At 40.8% G+C, this 19807-nt stretch overlaps 1 protein-coding gene across 1 annotated transcript in view; it reads left to right on the top strand.

Annotated features, from left to right (window-relative positions):
• LOC126355397 (solute carrier family 22 member 7-like) overlaps window positions 1-19807 on the top strand; it is a 134603-nt gene that overhangs the window by 92660 nt on the left and 22136 nt on the right. The window contains exons 5-6 of the mRNA XM_050005695.1: window positions 9293-9507; window positions 14715-14902. Of these exons, the coding sequence (XP_049861652.1) occupies window positions 9293-9507; window positions 14715-14902 (403 nt within the window). The remainder of the gene's footprint in view (window positions 1-9292; window positions 9508-14714; window positions 14903-19807) is intronic.

The following is a 19807-nucleotide window of genomic DNA, read 5'->3' as shown; positions in this document are numbered from 1 at the left end:
CAACGTTCGCTGAGCCGTCGCTGAGGAGACACTGTTGGTAGCCTCTTGCTTCAACGGGCGGTTGCACGTCCTCGCGGCCGTCGTCCACCCTTGTCATCTATGGCCCGTGTTCAACTACAGTCGACTTGGATGCCGATTTTGGACAGCGCCATTTTGCTAAGAACTGTATACTCTAACCACGGCGAGAAGCAAACAGTTCACACTCTTAGCCTTTTTGGAAATGCTTCCTCACTTGTCCCGAAAGCCAATGATCATACCCTTTGTAACACCAGATAAACCGCTCCGTTTCCGCATTACACCAATGACTGCACTGTTTTCCGTGCCCCCTTTACAGCGCTGTGTACCCTCCATTGCTAGCGCTGCCGACCGTGTATACAGGGTGTTACAAAAAGGTACGGCCAAACTTTCAGGAAACATTCGTCACACACAAATAAAGAAAAGATGTTATGTGGACATGTATCGGGAAACGCTTAATTTCCATGTTAGAGCTTCGCCAATATGTTCTTCCACTTACGCTCAATGGAGTACGTTATCATGATTTCATACGGGATACTCTACCTGTGCTGCTAGAACATGTGCCTTTAGAAGTACGACACAACATGTGGTTCATGCACGATGGAGCTGCTGCACATTTCAGTCGAAGCGTTCGTACGCTTCTCAACAACAGATTCGGTGACCGATGGATTGGTAGAGGCGGACCAATTCCATAGCCTCCACGCTCTCCTGACCTCAACCCTCTTGACTTTCATTTATGGGGGCATTTGAAAGTTCTTGTCTACGTAATCCCGGTACCAAATGTAGAGACTCTTCGTGCTCGTATTGTGGACCGCTGTGATACAATACGCCATTCTCCAGGGCTGCATCAGCGCATCGGAGGACATTTTGAACATTTCCTGTAACAAAGTGTTTGAAGTCACGCTGGTACGTTCTGTTGCTGTGTGTTTTCATTCCATGATTAATATGATTTGAAGAGAAGTAATAAAATGAGCACTAACATGGAAAGTAAGCGTTTACGGACACATGTCCACATAACATATTTTCTGTCGTTGTGTGTGAGGAATGTTTCCTGAAAGTTTGGCCGTGCCTTTTTGTAACACCCTGTATATGTCACATTCTCACATGTTAGGATGCACAAATTTCCTTCTATTTTTAACGTCTTTCCTACATTTGCATATTCCCTAAAACAATCTTTCAGAAAAAATTTTAGTAGCTTCTGTCCTCCCTGAATATACTGCAAAAATACCTTTATAATCCACCATTCATTTCTTAACACCAATCTTGTAACTTCCATTGTGATGGAGTGTACTGAGGATATCAGCTAGTATGAACTTCATGGTGGAAAACAGATACTCTTAACTCGTCTCTTTTCATTTCGTTTCGTTTATCGACCGTGTTGTATTTATTATTTTCTGTTTTACATGTTACCTAATAGAAAGCCAAATTCCTCGATCTTGAGGAACCAGGATGCAGGAAACTATGTACATCAGCAGCTTACGTTAACTGGTCAAGACTATGTGGAAAGTGCACAGAAATGAGAACTTATTGAACGAGCATTTTTCTTGTCAAGTTAGAGAATCTCAGTCATAAACAACTAGTACTCCTGTTTATGTGTAATCCATTCATGTATCAATAAGTCAAAATATGTTAGAACTTGTTGATGTGTGGATACATAAAGTAAATGTAAATGGCCCAGTACAGATATCCTGTAACATGCTTATCACACTCCTCATTCATCAGGTTCTCATTTCAGACCAGTGTCCCCGTGCTCTCCACCAGACAATATACGTTGGGAATGTACATCGATTAATGCATGTTTTACCCTGAAGATAAAGTCATTTGGCTTTGAATTAGGTAACACGTGAAATTGAAATAACAAATACAGTTGAGTGAAGAAAAAATAAAATGAAAAATGTGGATAAAAATATTCATTTACTTCGTTGAAAAACAATCATGTCAGAAACATTTCTTTTTTGGTACAATGTATACTATCTGATTAAAAGTATCTGGACATCTATTAGCGGGCATTCATATGGGCTGTGCCCACCCTTCGCCTTTATAACCGCTTGAACTCTGTGGTGAACACTTTCAATGAGGGGTCTGAATGTCTGTTGTGAGCGTACAAGCTGTGGGGGAGGGGGGGGGGGGGGGAGATTGGAGCGACAGTTTTCCGCTGCAGAGCTGGCGGTGCTACAGGTTCGTGGCGAGTAGCTAGCGGCCTTGGAAAAACCAGAGCGGACGCTTGGCAGGGAAGCGTATGGCCGTGTTGAAGCGCTTGGAGGAGTTTATTTGCGAGAGAAAAACTGATAAAAACAGAACTTAGAGTGACACGAAGGTGCGAGTCGGCACTCATGGACAGAAAAATATGTAAAAGCTTAATTATCTAGACGCGCGCCACAAAAAATATATAATAGATTAAAGGTTATAGTCTTAAAAATTGTAAATTTATGAAAGTTTAAAAACTAATATCTCGGCAGTGCTTTGGACGATTAATATAAACGAAGTGTCTACGGATGCGGCTAGTAGAGATGCATCGAACAATCACAGCCGATTCAGCAGATTGTGTACCATTTTTGAATATGTCGGAATATGGGAGTCAACTGAGAGACTGGTAATAAATAAATTTAAAGAGACTAAACTAACAGCAGCATTCTAAAGTTTAAAGTGTTAGGTGAGTAATTAAGTATGTATTTTATTTGTTTATTTGTGTTCGGTATCAAGAAGTGGGAAAAGCAAAATCACACCACAAGAACGTTATTTGTGAAAAAACGGTGGCAGATACAAAAAGCTCGACTTTAAATTGTTATTGCCCAGAAATTTTCCATATTTTTCAATGTATCTTATGTGTTTTTGTGTTTAATTTTAGAATTCTCGCAATTTTTTTTTTTTTGTCAAACATTGTTTTGAGTTATGCAGTCGTTTCGATGGTGTATAGGGCGGCCATCTTTGCGGAGTGGAGTAGGAGCGACGCTAAGAGCCGAATTGCCACCAATCTGGGGATAGTAGTGGGTTGGTTGCCACGATCGGGGACAAGTATGTATGTAGCGACGTTCGACAACGATCAAGTTGAGCTCAATATAGTGGTTCGGGACAGCAGACGAAAGTGTGTTTTGTGAATCGTGAACAGACTGTCGAGTGCCGTGATCACGATATATGAATTTTATAGTGAATTGTTGTAGCATCAGTTATTAACGGCCGCCCTTACGTAAAAGCCCCTCAGACTTCATTTTAAGTGTTTAGTCAATATACTGAAGAATATTCGTGGAAAAATAGAAATAAACTGCTTGTTCAAATTATAAACCAACGTGAGTGACACAATATTTTTAAATTTCACCGCAATAGCTGCCTGCATTGCTTTTTTTATATTTTATTTCACTTTGAAAATTGAGTTTACGACAGGTGTGAGCTGGCACCCTATGACGAAAAACGTAGCCAAACATTGAGACCAGCTACATCTCTGGGCCGCTCAATTAAGCTGACTGATGAGTGTAACAAATATATATATATTCATGCTATACAACGTGGGGGCTTGATCTACGAGAGTCACTCCAGAAGAAATGCATACTATTTCTTTTTAAATCCAACTTTTATTCTATATGTTTGAAAGTTTTACAGTTTGTAGATACATCCTATAGGAAGAATATTTTCCTTTCACGGCATAATTTCCATCACTCTCAACTGCCTTACGCCATCGTGGAAGCAGCGGCTGCATACCCGCACGGTAAAATTCTGGACCAACCTGTTGGAGCCACTGTTTGGCAACGTTCACAAGGGAGTCATCATGTTCAAACCTTGTTCCACGAAGAGAGTCTTTCAGTTTCCAAAAATGGTCCAAATGGCTCTGAGCACTATGGGACCTAACATCTGAGTTCATCAGTCCCCTAGAACTTAGAACTATTTAAACCTAACTAACCTAAGGACATCACACACATCCATGCCCGAGGCAGGATTCGAACCTGCGACCGGAGCGGTCGCGCGGTTCCAGACTGAAGCGCGTAGAACCACTCGGCCACACTGGCCGGCCTTTCAGTTTCCCAATGAATGATAGTCACATGGAACCATGTCAGGACTGTAAGGAGGGTGTTTCAGTGTTGTCCATCCGAGTTTTGTGATCGCTTCCATGGTTTTTTGACTGACATGTGACCGTGCATTGTCGTGCAACAGCAAAACATCCTGCTTTTGCGATGTGGTCGAGCACGACTCAGTCGAGCTTGAAGTTTCTTCGGTGTCGTCACATATGCATCAGAACTGATCGTGGTTCCATTTGGCATGAGGTCCACAAGCAAGAGTCCTTCATAATAACTTTTCCAGCAAAAGGTGTGGTTTTGAATTTTTTTTCTTGGGTGAATTTACAATATGACACTCCATTGATTGCCTCTTCGTCTCTAGTGAAAAATGATGGAGCCATGTTTCAAGTCTCATACTGTTCCAAAAGTTCACTGCATACCGTTTTTCTTGTTTCTTTGTGATCCACTGTCAACATCCTTGGAACCCACCTGGCACAAACCGTTTTTTAACGCCAACACTTTCAGTATTCTGCAAACACTTCCTTCCCCTATCCCAACGTAGCGTAACAATTCATTCACTGTGATGCATCTGTCAGCAGTCACGAATTTGTTTGGAGTGTGTGCAGAATGAGGCCTGCCGCTGCGAGGACAATCCTCAGTACTGCTGTGCCCGCTTACATCACGTAACCTGCTTGCCCACCGACTAACTATACTGCGATCGACAGCAGCATCTTCATACACCTGTATCAACATCTTGTGTATGTTTCCCACTGTCTCGTTTTCACAGCACAGGAATTCTATGACAGCACGTTGCTTCTGACGAACGTCAAGTGTAGCAGCCATCTTGAAGACATGGTGTGACGGCGCCACTCACGGGAACAGGTTGAACAGAGTTTGAAAACCAGCGGGGAGGATGCATCTACACACTGTAAAACTTTTCCACATGAAGAATGAAAACTGTATTTTTACTGAAACAGTGTGCATTTCTTTTGGACTGATCCTCGTATTTATTCAATCTACAGCGCGTAGTGGCCAGTACCGTCGCACTATGTAGGAATGGCAGCCCATTCTGCCTGAAGATGCGTTAGCATAGAAGGTAGTGATGGTGGACGCTGCGGTCTGGATCGAAGTAGAGGTTGTAATTCATAGCAAATGTGTTCCATTGAATTCCGCCCAGGGCTGATGGTCGACCAGTCCATTTCAGGAATGTTATCATGCATGAACCATTGCCTCATAGATGCTGACTTGTGTATTGTCATGTGTATATGAAAAATCATCGACCCCTAACTCATCCTCTGCTGTACACTGTACAGAATCCTCTAAAATGAGTTCATATCCTTCCACATTTAACGATTTCTTAACCAGACTACGAGATCCACATCCAAATAAGTAAACACAGACCCATACCATAACACCACCTCCCCCATATTTGACTGTTGGCGCTACACATAATGGCAGGTAACGTTTTCTAGGCATTCGCCAAATGCGCAACCTTCCATGGACTGCCACAGGATAGAACAGGATAGAACGTGACTCACTCCAAATAACTCGATTCCAGTCGTCCGTTGTCCAGTGGTGTCGATCGTTACAGCACCTCAAGCGTCACTTAGCATTGGCTACACAAATGTGTGGCTTATAAGGAGCTGTTCGACTATTGTACTCCGTTTTTTTTAACTCCCTACACACAGTCATTGCCTTTGATGCAGTCTTAATAGCACTTTGGAACTCACAAGTGTTTCCTTCCGCTGATTTCGTGCGCTTTTTTACAGCCACCTTCCGCAAATCTCGATGGTCCCTTGCCGTCAGTACATGAGTATGTCTAACTGTGGTTATTCCTTCGCGTTTCAACTTCACAATCACATCACTAACAGTTGACTTGGGCAGCTTTAGAAAGGTTAAAATTTCTCTTATGGATTTGTTTCTCGGGTGACATTCGATGACTAGTACACGCCGGAAGTCAGTGTGTTCTCCTGATCGACTCATTCTGCTGCTACTCTTTTTCTCTTCTGACAACACGATACACCCTGCCTCCTTTTTGCTGGGAGGCCCTCCTCTCGTAACGTACAGTGATAGATTCCGCATAGCATAGAGATGTCCGGTTACTTTTGATCAGATCGTGTATGTAGCATTTTTGCTTTGAAGCATGCCTGCTTTCAAGCATCCGATGCTGCTGCATCCAATTAGATTGTTTCGCGGAACTTTTGCCCCGGTATGCTATTTTTCTGTATTTTGACTTTTGGTATTAAACACCAACGCTTCATTTCATAATCATCTGATGATTCGTCTTTGAGACTTTCATTCTCCACATTTCTTATTTCCTCCATTTATTGTTAAGCATAATTAGGAAAACGATTGAAGTATTGGATCAATGGTTAATATCTGCAGATTTCTGTTACCGGAACCGGCTTGTTTATTCTCTTCTGCTGTACTTTCAAATGCCATCCTTGCTTAGTACGTCTTGCGAGTGCACATTAATGAAGATCAACAATGATCCATTTCGTCAACAGAATCTAACCCAATTTCTAATTCTAGCTAATTGTTATTTCTGCCATAGAATATTTTCATTTGTATTTTTTCCTTTATTATTAAACTGAATACATTTCTTCCATATTCTACTTTTCATTGGTCGTATGCGGTATTGCAACAAGAAATATAATGACATAAGGGAATTTACTGTATCTTCCAACTTTCTACTTTGTCACAATTTCTGTTATATTTCATTCATTCCTTCTCTAAGGTACTAACTAAACAGCGACAGTGATAATTTTTCGAGTATCCTCTCATACAGCATAATGTTTCTAATATTATTCCATGTGACCAGGTGGTGGGTCAAAATCGGAATGGTTGCGTGCGTATAATAACGATTATTGGCTTCGCCCATCAGTCCACAAGTATGAAACTCCCTGACAGATTCAAACTGTGTGTAGTACCTATATTCTAACTTGGAACCTTTTCCCTTCGCAGGCAAGCGCTCTAGCGACTGAGCAACCCGAGCACAACTCACGATTCATCCACACAGCTTTACTTCCGCCAGTACCTCTTCTCCTACCTTCCAGACTTGACAGAAGCACTTCTGCGAACCTTCCAGAACCAGCTGGCTTAGCAACAGCCTAGGGAATGTTTCCAGAATGAGATTTTCACTCTACAGCGGAGTGTGCGCTGATACGAAACTTCCTCGCAGATTAAAACTGCGTACCAGACCGATATTAGAATTCGGGACCTTTGTCTTTAGCGGCAACTGCTCTACCGACACAGCTACCCACATACGACTGAAGACCCGTCATCGCAGTTTTACTTCCGTCAGTACCTCTTCTCCTCAGGTCCCACCATCGCCTACCAACGGTCTACGAGTAGTGTACAGGCGTGATGAGTTGGTTTTCTCTTTTCTTATCTGCGATCCAGAAACATAACACATTAACAAAGGAAAAAGAAAACACACATTACCCGACTTAAAGAATTTAGAAACGTTCCTTTCATTAGTCATATGTTACGTTCAGCATCAGGGAGGCGAACGAGCTGTTATCAGAACTGCCTGAAGATCTAAGGGTCATCTTGCAAGTCAGTGGTGTTGTACTACCCGAGAAGTAACTCATGTTGCTTTTATATTTCAAAAACAACCGTCTTATTTTATAGATTAAGTCTGTCAATGGTTTCATTGTTTTCAAAGTACTTACAACATTCCTTAACAAATAACGTGGAAGAGTTTAGCGTTTTAGATATTTGTGAGAGCAACACTTTTTTAAAAAAATAAGTGTACACAATTTTAATTCAATGTGAAGCGAGATTACACATTTTTAGTTAAGTGACTGCTCACATTTTCATAAAAGTGTAATGGAACCTGTAACTGATAGTATTCTCCAATTTCTTAATGTCAAAATATTTCTTCAAGTTTTAACAGAATAGCATCTTAGATATAGATAAGCCTAAGAGAAGATAATTGATTTACTTTACCTCAGTTTTATTTTAGTTTCATACATGGACGTTCAAAAACTCTTATCAGACTCAAACAATTGACTTAATAGTACACTTTAATTCTCTCTTTCCTTAACCATTCACCGTCATCGTAACATTAAGCTTCACACTCGTTAGTCATTGTTGCCTAACTAACTTTCAAATTCACTGAAAGTCTGTAGTTACACCGTTTCTCTATGATGTAGTTATGCGCCTGGTCACAGGAATTATCGAGTTAGAAAAATATATCTATATTAGCACCTAATTTTTGTAATTTTGTGACAACTGTGATTTTAGTATGGCTTTATATTCATACATCTATGGTTCACCATTTGTTGAAAGGTTGGGTACCTACAAAGAGCAACAATAGTAGTTTTCTATTAATAAAAGTGAGTGTAACAGTTACTACACTATTTTTATGTATCACAACTTTTTGTTGCTGCTTGTTGCTTATCATTACTGCTTTATTTCTATTTTAACGCCGCGCGGGATTAGCCGAGCAGTCTAGGGCGCTGCAGCCATGGATTGTGCGGCTGATCCCGGTGGAGGTTCAAGTCCTCCCTCGGGCATGGGTGTGTGTGTTTGTCCTTAGGATAATTTAGGTTAAGTAGTGTGTAAGCTTAGGAACTGATCACCTTAGCACTTAAGTCCCATAAGATTTCACACACATTTGTACATTTTGTTCTATTTTAACTGTGACTGGAATAAAAAATGAGCTCTTCGGTAGGTGAGTCTGTCTAAGAGAATATATCATTATTAATTATTTCTATTAATAATGAGTTTCCTAAAAATCCTTATAAAGTATTTTACTGATTTGTTGATAAACACTATGGTAATGGAACAATTGGATCTGATTTGTAACTTTTTAAGACCATTTTACGGATCATAATCGAATCAATGATTTTTATTTCTTTAATCATTTTTAAATACAGTTGTAATCATCACAAATTAATATTTTTTGTGTGTAGTGTCCCAGAAATTTTCATTTATCTGAAAAACGACTTCGCGATTCTCGAATTCTTTGGATTGAAAGTGTGTATGCTGAATTCGTTTGCCGGCCGGAGTGGCCGAGCGGTTCTAGGCGCTTCAGTCTGGAACCGCGCGACCGCTACGGTCGCAGGTTCGAATCCTATCTCGGGCATGGATATGTGTGACGTCCTTAGGTTAGCTAGGTTTAAGTAGTTCTAAGTTCTAGGGGACTGATGACCTCAGACGTTAAGTCCCATAGTGCTCAGAGCCATTGGAACCATTTTTTAATTCGTTTAAAGGATCCTTTTTTATAATGACAAGTATTTTCGATGCACTGGTGAAATGCTCATTCTGGTCCATCCCATCAGGTCGGTGTACCTGCTCACCATGTTCTCTCCAGTGCTGGCTGTGAGCAGTCTGAGCGTGAACCCATTCCTGACAGTGGCCGCGCAGGGTGGCGCGCAGTTCGTCTCCTACTGTGTGGCGAACTTCTGCGCATCCCGCGTCGGTCGGCGATGGTCCGGTGTAGCCGCTCCATTACTCGCGGCAATTGCAAGTGGAGTCATCTTCTGTATGCTAACTGGTAAGGTGCCAAAATGTCACTACAAAATCTATCAATGCCGTTCTAGTCTCACCGTTATTCATAACTTCTACTTTTTCTACACTTTCGAGCCAAAAAACGTGTTACACCTGCCTAATACCGTGTAGGGCACGCAGAAGTGCCGATACACGACGTCACATGGACTCGTCTGAAGTAGCGCTGGAGGGAACTGACACCATCAATCCTGCATTGCTGTCCATAAATCCGTAAAAGCGCGAGGGGGTGGACTTCTCTTCTGAACAGCACGTTGCAAGGCATCCCAAATATGCTCAGTAATGTTCATGTCTGGGGAGTTTGGTGGCCATCGGAAGTGTTTAAACTCAGAAAAGTGTTTCTCAAATCACTCTGTGGCAATTCTGGACGTGTGGGGTGTCGCATTTTCCTGCTGGAATTGCCGAAGTCCGTCGGAATGCACAATGGACATGAATGGATGTGGGTGGTCAGACATGATGCTTACGTATATGTCACCTGTCAGAGTCGTGTCTAGACGTAGCAGGGGTCCCATATCACTCTAACTGCACACACCCCACACCATTACAGAGCCTCCTCCAGCTTGAACAGTCACCTGGTGACATGTAGGGTTCATGGATTCATGAGGTTTTCTCCGTACCCGTACATGTCCATCCGCTCGATGCAGTTCGAAAGCAGACTTGTCCGACCAGGCAGCATGTTTCCAGTCATCAACAAACCTATGTCCGTGTTGACGGGCCTAGGTGAATCAAAAAGCTTTATGTCATGCAGTCATCAAGGGTACACAGGTGGGCCTTCGGATCCGAATCTCCATACCGATGATGTTTCGTTGAATGGTTCGCACGCGGACGCTTGTTGATGGCCCAGCTTTGAAATTGCAGCAGTTTGCGGAAGGGTTGCACTTCTGTCTGAAAATTTGTTCTGGGTTTCCACACACAAGAGTTTTCAAAAGCCCCCGCAAATATAAGCCCAGTCGGTTTAGATCAGTAGAAATTGAAGACCAGGCAACTAGTCCAACTCTACCTACCGATCTGTCAACGAACTCTTCTCTAGAAGCCAACAGACATTAACAATAAAATGATGGGGTCCTCCATCATACATGAATTACATGTATTGTCACACAGCTGTTCTGTTAACAGATAAGATAGAACTTCCCATACGAAATTATGATAACTTTGTCCGTTGAGCCTCAGAGGAGGCTTTACAATTTTGATGATTGATCAAGCTGTTTGATTTTAGTACTGCAGTAAGTTTTTTTTCTTTTATGAGGCTTTATAAAGTACTCTGTTAATACTCGGCGGAAATTAAATCTGCATTTGGATCGCACTTCCTTAATCCTTGTGCAGAAAGGTATGAAGGATACTGCTGCATCTATTTTCAATAAGCTACAAGAAGAATTCAAAAATCTTAGCAGTAATCCACGCGGTTTCAAATCGAAACTGAAGAGTTTCCCCATATGTCACTCCTATTCTGTTGAGGAGTCCCTTGAAAAATTGTGCTGATTCTTATGTTATATTTTTGACTGCGTTTACTTAAACCTATGGCTTGACTTTTTTTTGTTCATAAACATTTTATTTTACCTGTTCTTACTTTTATGTTGTGATTTCATGTACTGATACGTTCCATGACCTTGGATATTTTCTCCTCGATTTGTTCCTACGGAACTAGACGTGTAAATAAAATTTGAAAAAATGATACTGCTCTCCATCGAAAACCTCTAATTCGACATCTCTCACTACAGTTGCTTCTAATTCAGTAGCATCAACAGTCAACATTTTCCTGCATTGACTTAATTTTAAATAATTTATTAATCAGTCCCATCTAAACGTCTTGTGTTGCGTAATGCCAAAATCTTGCTACAAATATTTTCTGGATCTGAGTGCAAATTTATGTCATTTGCGTGACAATACATAATCCAACGGTGACTAGTGCTTGAAATATAACTGTCGGGATGTTCACTTGTCCCATTTCTTTTTAATGTTGCGTGTGGGCATTCATGTCAAAATGACCCTTTTGTTTTCAGTTTTTACATGAATAATTTTATCTATAATATGCCAAATGTTTCGCACGTGCTTTATTCCTGCGATATTTCTTTACATACAAATTTTCGCCGCATGTAAAACATTGAATCGTAAACTTTTCCTGCTGACTTGCTTTGACAAACTATTTATTTTGTTTTGAGATAACAGCATCTGGGCATATGTTTGACGGTTCTGTCTCCTTTGATCTCTTTTCTTGCAGGCGCAAACGTTCAAATAATGAGACGAGATTTTTGTTGGATGTTGCTACCTCATCCCATGCACTACGTAAGTGAAGTTTCGACGACAACATTACAAGAATTCGAGAAATAAACCACCTCTCTTTCTGAGATTCGCCTTCTGCTGCCTAACCATCCTCGTATTCTTGAATCTAAATACAGTTTTGAGTAACCGACTTACCAGAATCGTATTTGTAACTGAATAAAGTTATCTGCAAACCTACGCTGTTAAATCTGATCTCTTCCACACACAGCTTTTCTAGTTTTTTAAGAATTTGGCTAGCAGACTTGCAATTCACTCTTTGCTGGTTATGTTGCTGCTGACATTCTTACCTACAAAAATTTATTTTCCGAGGCCTTTCTCAGTACAAGAAATGACGTTCAGTCTCTCTTCCTGTCAGTTTCCTGCCCGGTTGCTACTGAATATGACTTCACTGACTTCAATGTTAAGTGTAGTTTAAAGCATCAAGACACGTTATTGTCATTTCGATGATTATCGTCTGAAAAAAGTTCCAACTGTGAGATAATAGAATCTATAGATATCAGACTAAAATCTACTATGTGTTAAGTTAAAAGCACGTAAATGACCTTTCTTATATACTTCGACTGATAATAAAATAGTTGCACGATTTTCATTTACTAACAACAAATTGGTGCTGCTTCGGACTATTTGTTGACATGACACTGAACTGTTTGTGAGCTCCTTTATAAAACTGACAGAAAGCCTATCCAGTTTGCTGCTTGAGTTATCTGGACGCATAACCTCTTGATAAATTCTGGTTTACTATTTGGTGACGTTTGAAGGAGTGCAATTTAATTCAATTCATTCACATACAACATGCCTGGACAAAATACAGCCGACTGATAGAGCAAAGGGTGATTACTACCATATAATTTGAAAAAAGATACATCGAAAGTATATATCGACAACTTGCGCAACAGTTAACAGCAAGACATAGGAGAATAATTAACTCGCAACAGAAACTCTTATTAGCAGCTCTAAAAGAAGCTTCAAGGTTCCTAAACTAAGAGACTGCAGAGGAAATGATACCTGAATCACCTTGGTTTTGCTAATATTTGGATACATTGCTAGGAAACGAAAGAAACAGAACAATAAAAATTATCTCAAGTCCTTTGGTAACTTGAACCGTTTTTGAAACTTTGGTTTTCAATATGTCCGAAACGTAAAGTTTACCATCAGTGTGCAGTATCAATTTCACTTATGTTAAATATTAATGTGAAATCTTTCAAAACCCTGTAGTTTCTGAGGGTAAGATGTATAAATGTATTATTGGGAATTACTAGAAGGGATATGAAAACAAACAAGTGGAATAGGGGACAGGCTGGAGTTTGAGACATAATTTTGTGATGAAAATAAAATGTGGGTAGGTGAGACATGTAGCAGGGGAATTGATGATAGCTCAAAACAGTTATTTCAGTTGATTTTAAGAGGAGATAGAAGACCAAAACAGCTACCAAGAGGCACGTTGGTTCATGACATGAGAAAAGTATGGAAAATCCTGGAGGAGGACATTATCAAGCAGTATATGTCAGATGGTTCATGGTGATTAAATTCAGTTTGGTTAAGTTAGTAAGTGTGATAAACATATATCAAGAAAGTTCCATTTCTGAAAATTATGTTTTAGGGCTTTGCACATGTTACTTGTTACTCTTTCAGTATTCGTCTACAATGCACATGAAATGGAACAACAAAATTCATTTAATATAAATATCAAGTTTCTTTATAATTTTTTCAATGATAAATTTATATATACTCAAATTTGTTTTTACTGTAACCATAGAATATTCCGCCTGGTGCTTCTGGTCCCAATAAAACCCTCACTGATGCTTTAATCAATATTTGTGTTTGTGATTTTTAAAGTTATATTGGGATTACAAACTGATTTCATACTGTTGTGTTACTTTTGAGACAGATAATACAATTTTTCTTTTATTTCATGTTTCTAGATCATAAAACGCAATTGATACCATAGTTCTAATCCAGACAACTCTATATTTACAGATAAATTCGTTACAAATTATGTAGCCCCCTTTTTCCTTTATCTCACATTTGTGATGATTTATATGCTTAGACACTCTGCAAGTTAGTTATAGACAATACATCCTTATAACTAAATTATTTAATGTATCATATCTTATAGTCTTCTATACTTATGCCATTGAATTCAGTACTGTATCTCACATAATTCATAAAACATTGAAAACTGATTTATTTCAGTAACTAAAATGTCTCTCAGATATTACAGTTGATCCCAACATGTCAAAAATAATACTCACTATGAACAGAACTTCCACAATCGAAATGTCACATTATAAATCAAGAATGTTATGATTAAAGTCATTATGACAGTAATGGAAATCGAACAACAGCATTTACTGTACACATTTCAAGGAATACACAAATAAATGGTATGAATAAAGAGACTTAGATTTGTAGCAGATACAATAAAGTCAGTGAGATGCTTTTCTGCTTCAAGAAAAATTAATCAGCTAAAAACAGAATTAGACCAAATGTCATTAACAGATGTAAAACTAGGAGGAATCCTTGGTTACATTCTGTCACAAAATGAAAGGATAATGTTAATTTCTTTGGTTCCACGTCTGAATTTAATTCAGAAACTCAGTGGCATAGTTAATATCTGGTGAGTGGTGAGAAACGAATGCATTAAAGAAAATGTATATTGATTACATAGACTTTCCTCGTTTATCGATTGTTGATATTCTTCTCAGTACACAGCCAGATAATGCAATCATCTTGACAAAAGTATATTACATTATGAATTTAAGTAATTTAGCTATGAATAGCACTCGGTGCTATAAGATACTCTTATTTACACTTGAGGAGTTGCTTGCTTTTTTTCTTGGAAGTGTCTTCATCCTATGGCTGCGACACTTGTATGGCATTACATAGCTGCTGGCAGTAGTTGTGCTTGTTTCACAGTGGACATCGCTGGTCCAGCCCTCGTGGCGATGATAATGGTGATGCAGTTTAGCACAACGATCAGCTTCAGTGTTGCCAACCTGCAGAGCGTCGAGGTGCACCCCACATGCCTGCGCCAGATAGCGGCCTGCGTCGAATGGGCCATTGCCGGAGTTGCCATGTCTGCGCTGCCCTACTTGGCCCTCATGGTACGTAAAATGTGCTCATCTGGAAACTCCGCCAGCGGTCGCTTTCTCCAGTATGATTTTTTGAACATTGACCATTACTAATAATGTAAATTAGAGTATATGTCCACTTTTTATCGACTGCGGGAGTTAAATCGACGTGTTCCATCGTAAGCTTATCACTTTGACCCATTTCGTACATTAGTAGTTTGAATTGATTACCGATAACTGAAATTTCCCCTACACTTACATAATTATGAGATTCACCTGGCCATCCTTTTTTGCAGTAAAACTGCACGATATGCACAAGTATGTTTAGTAAAAGTCGGGCAGGTCATGTCAGTAAAGATGATGCGACAACAGACGGGCTTTCGGGAGAACCATTTGTTCAATGTGAAATTTCCTAACTGTTGCCGTATTTTCAGCCCTTGCTTTTCGTCTGTGTCCTATAACACGGACATTGCGGAGTGCTTGCTTCACATTTTCTTTGTGTTGCAGCCGAGTGCCGGGTGGGAAATCCACTAGAGGCTTGATCAACTCCGGCGGGTGTTTGTTTTTCAACACTCTCTTCGATGGGAGTAGCGTTGTGCTGTGTACTTGTGCAGCTCCAGAAAAACCTTTCTGTAACCTAGTCGAATTGAATATGGCGGCATTCGGAAAGGTTTCTGTGTTTGTACACTAAACCGTCAAATGGAATTTCTTAATAGAACCACGTTTTTGACAAGAATACTTCAGTTCCGACATCTCAGTCTCTGTCACCCCTGTAAGCTCGGCTAACTTCACGTCTATATTCTGGTGAATGTCTAACAGTGACACCTTGTCCCCATCCGTCGCATTTGATCGCCTGTTATACCTCGGACGCTGGTCGAGTAACTCTTAACGGTGTTCTCATTCTCCATTTTGAGGCAGCTCGAAGGAATCTTTCCCTTCGTAACTTGCCCCTCAAACCGAATATTGACGTCACCCTTCACTCCTAGCGTCACCGTCTCCGTTACTGCTTTCTTTTCACTCAAGAAGTCCAGTCCTGTAACTATTCCTGTGTCTAATGTACATACCAAGAAGAAGGTTGCTGCTAGGCTGTGCCCTTGGCATGTAAATTCCAATCTGGTTTGCCTACTGATCTCAATAGATTTTCCTAATATCGCGCGCCATGCATTTTGGTTTTCTGAACATTTAATTTGGGAGACTTTTTTTTTTAACCTGTGTTATATCATGCTTCGGAGCTAACAACTGACTGCCACAATCTAAAACTGCCCCCACTATGATCTCACCATCTGAGCTTTGTATGATCAGTTACGAGTCATGGTTGCTCTTTGTCGCAGTTACATCTATCAATATTTCTGAAATGCCATCGCAGTCTAACATTTGCAGATGACTGCTTCTGATTTCCGTTGCAGGTCTGTTTGAAGTCTTGCCTTCTTCGCGTTCTAATCAAACCTGCCTTCCTTCTCACCGCTGTGCGCAGCCAAGGTTCGCTGAACTGACCTCCATGATCTGAACCGCTAACTGCGTCTCATTTTGCACAGTCTCATTACACTGAAAATGCGACCCATTATTTCGTTGAATGCCATTCCAGTTCATCCCATTGTCGTTCTGGTTCCGCAGTTGTGGAATGTTGAGGTGTGGCCTGCTCTCGTTAGCTTTCCAGCTGTTTGACTTCTTAAAATTGCCCTGATTATTGTAATTTCACGGTTGTTCAAAGTTTGCCTCTCGCTGTCTTTTGCTGAATGCCTGTCCTTCATTCAGCACTAATTCAGGAAAATTTCGCGGAATGCTTCGACGTAGTCTGCCTGTCAATACTTGTTCATGTGGTAGCGGCAGTTTTGTGAAGCATAAGCGGATGATGTCGCAGTCGCTACACGGTACGGCAGGCACTGATCTTCTTAGTCATCTGATCGAAAAACTTTACCAGGCTTTTAAATCCAGAAGACTTCACATTTCTGTGTATCACAAGCTCGTGTTTATTTTGTTTTGGGTGGTGCGTGACCAGTAGCAAGTCAAGAACGCCTGTGTAAACTCGTTTTATGTTGTGCATGTTTTTTGATATTTTTCATGGTTTTTCTAGGTGTGCACATAATCTAACTTTTTCTGCGCTGGCCAGTATAAAGGTAAAGCATCCTCGAACTTCTCTAGAAATGTGAGAGGATGTAGACTGTTCCCGTCTTCCTTGTAGTGCTGTAACGTGCTAACTGAGGGGTAACGTTCATAGTGAAACGCCACTTCGGTGTCTTGTCTGTCAGTCACAGTACTTCGTGTGTCTCTCAAGGACGCGTGCTTCCCTGCCGTGCTTCCTGCACCTGGTGGTGTGGCCCACTCATGCCCATGATGCTCGAGTCACGTCTTCGTAGTGGAATGCCGTTTTGCTGGTGCTTTGATTCCCTATTCGACCGTATTTCTCGTATCGGTTCAGTATCGTGTGGACACATCTAAATCGGACTTTCACTTGATGAGTTAGCTTCTGACACTTGTCAGATCCCTGTACGCCGTACATTTACTATCGCCAAATACCACTGGCACGTTATGTCGAGGTCACATTGTTTCCTTCTGTATACATGACACCGCGTCCACACGTGTCCATTTCCTGTACGTTTCACACTGATTCCACAGAGGATTCTTTGCTCTCGCAGATCTGCGGGAGTCTGTCAAAAATGTTCAAATGTGCGTGAAATCTTATGGCACTTAACTGCTAAGTTCATCAGTCCCCAAGCTTACACACTACTTAACCTAAATTATCCTAAGGACAAACACACACACCCATGCCCGAGGGAGGACTCGAACCTCCGCCGGGACCAGCCGCACAGTCCATGACTGTCGCGGCTGAGACCGCTCGGCTAATCCCGCGCGGCTGAAGGATTCTCTTCTCTGGACGTTTCTCTATATCCTTCTGTTTCGTGTCTCGAGCTTCAGCCGTCAGTTGGCCTAAATGCTGTTCTGTCTCCTTACAGTTTCTTTATTCGGTCTGAATTTTGTTTAGCACCGTTTTCCCAGCTTTGGTAATACTCCGAGTTTCCTCGCGTGTCTCCTGTGCAGTTCGGTTAGCACCTCTTGCGATAATTTTGACATTCCTCGCCTGTTTTCTAGCCTCCAAGATTTCCGTTTTAACTCAGTATGGAGCACCGTCATTTGGTTTTCCATCTGTACAATCTTATTTCCCATTTCTTGTCCCACTTTCTTTATCTGTTTCTGTCTTTCCTGTATTACTTTATCAAGATTTTCGATTTTTGTCTGTAAACGTGTTGCGGTTGTTGCTCTGTCTTGCTTCATTCCTCCTAAGTAATCGAGAATGCGCAGTGCGTCATTCCTTATCTTTCTACTGAATGTTTCTCTGGCTCCACCTAAACCGGTGAGCTGAAGTCTACGCTCTGGTGATCCTGCCTATTCCCGATTAAACATTGCCGGCCGCGGTGGTCTCGCGGTTCTAGGCGCTGAGTCCGGAACCGCGCGACTGCTACGGTCGCAGGTTCGAATCCTGCCTCGGCCATGGATGTGTGTGATGTCCTTAGGTTAGTTAGGTTTAAGTAGTTCTAAGTTCTAGGGGACTAATTACCACAGATGTTGACTCCCATAGTGCTCAGAGCTATTTGAACTTTTGATTAAACATTTCCAGGCGCTGTTTTTCTATAGGATTAACATGGATGGTGGTGACCTACAAAAATTTCTCCTCGATGTTTTTAGGCTATAGGACCCGTCCACTCATCAACCTGGTAGTTACGGATCGTCCCCACGTGTCTACGTCTCCCTTCTTTGGCTTCTGAGTGCGCTCCCCCCCCCCCCTCCCCCCCACTCCCCCACTGCATTATTATAACCAGTATCGTCTGCACATTGCAACTCGTTTTCTGGAGCTGCCCATCCAGCCAGAATGATACTGTCCACATCACACAAAATATTGTTCTGTAATTAGCGTTTTTGTGCCAGGTGGTCGCCGTTTCCTGATTTATTCTATTCACTAGCGTTACATGCTTTACTTCGTCTCAGCAGTGACACATCTTCCAACTCTCCTCACGTACATAGATATAATGAGAGTAAACATAAAGCATATAAAGTACGACTCACTATCTGGACTTCAAAAATGGCTGATAGTACCTATATGTACTAACACATTACAGCATTTTAACTTTCTCTAATCTTGAGCTATACGAATTTCTGTACTAGCATAACCTCCAAAACAAAAAAAACACCATTGGAAAAAAATGTGTGGAGCCAGATTCCACTTCAAAAATTCCGAAAAGAAAAGATTAGCAAACCGCAAAACATATATCAATAATTGTTCTACGTGAATTATAGAACAAAATTGAAACTGTGACCAAGTTAGTAGTATTTCTATACAATTGAAATCTAATTTTATAACTGACTAGTAGCCAGTTTTCCTACACTCTCTGACAGCAACAAATTTATGCTGAAAGGATAAGTCCCCAACTACTTTCAAAAACTCTGATTTTGTGAACTATCCTGACAGGGTCAAAATTATTCTATTTAAAACCATGAGTTATATGTATGATATGGCGTCTATATTTTTTGGTTCTTAATGTCCTCTCCACAACAGAATTCTCACGACTACAAATGATTAAGATGACCCTGCCTTTGACAACCTACACCCAGGCGTTTCTATAAACCGAAGTTTAACGCATCAGAACAATGATTCCAAACGGGATGCTACTAGTGTGAAGCACAATGTAAATACCGTATATTATTTACTCTCAAAAAACATGTAGAGTGCGAAAAATTGTACAAATATGAAATACAAAACCTCGTATTCTACCCTGTATGTAATTTAGAGATTAGCAGGATATATAGAGTGACAATTATTAAACTACGTGAAACGGTATGCGTTAGAGCGCTCAAACTGCATGGTTGGCCGCGTAGCATGGTGGGAATTAGTATATGCATGTGCGTGGTTTGGTTTAGCTGCGAAGCCCACTTTCATTTGGA

The sequence above is a fragment of the Schistocerca gregaria genome, chromosome 3, assembly GCF_023897955.1.
Source record: "Schistocerca gregaria isolate iqSchGreg1 chromosome 3, iqSchGreg1.2, whole genome shotgun sequence".
Taxonomy (NCBI): Eukaryota; Metazoa; Arthropoda; class Insecta; order Orthoptera; family Acrididae; genus Schistocerca; species Schistocerca gregaria.
This window is presented reverse-complemented; position numbering and strand designations above follow the sequence as displayed.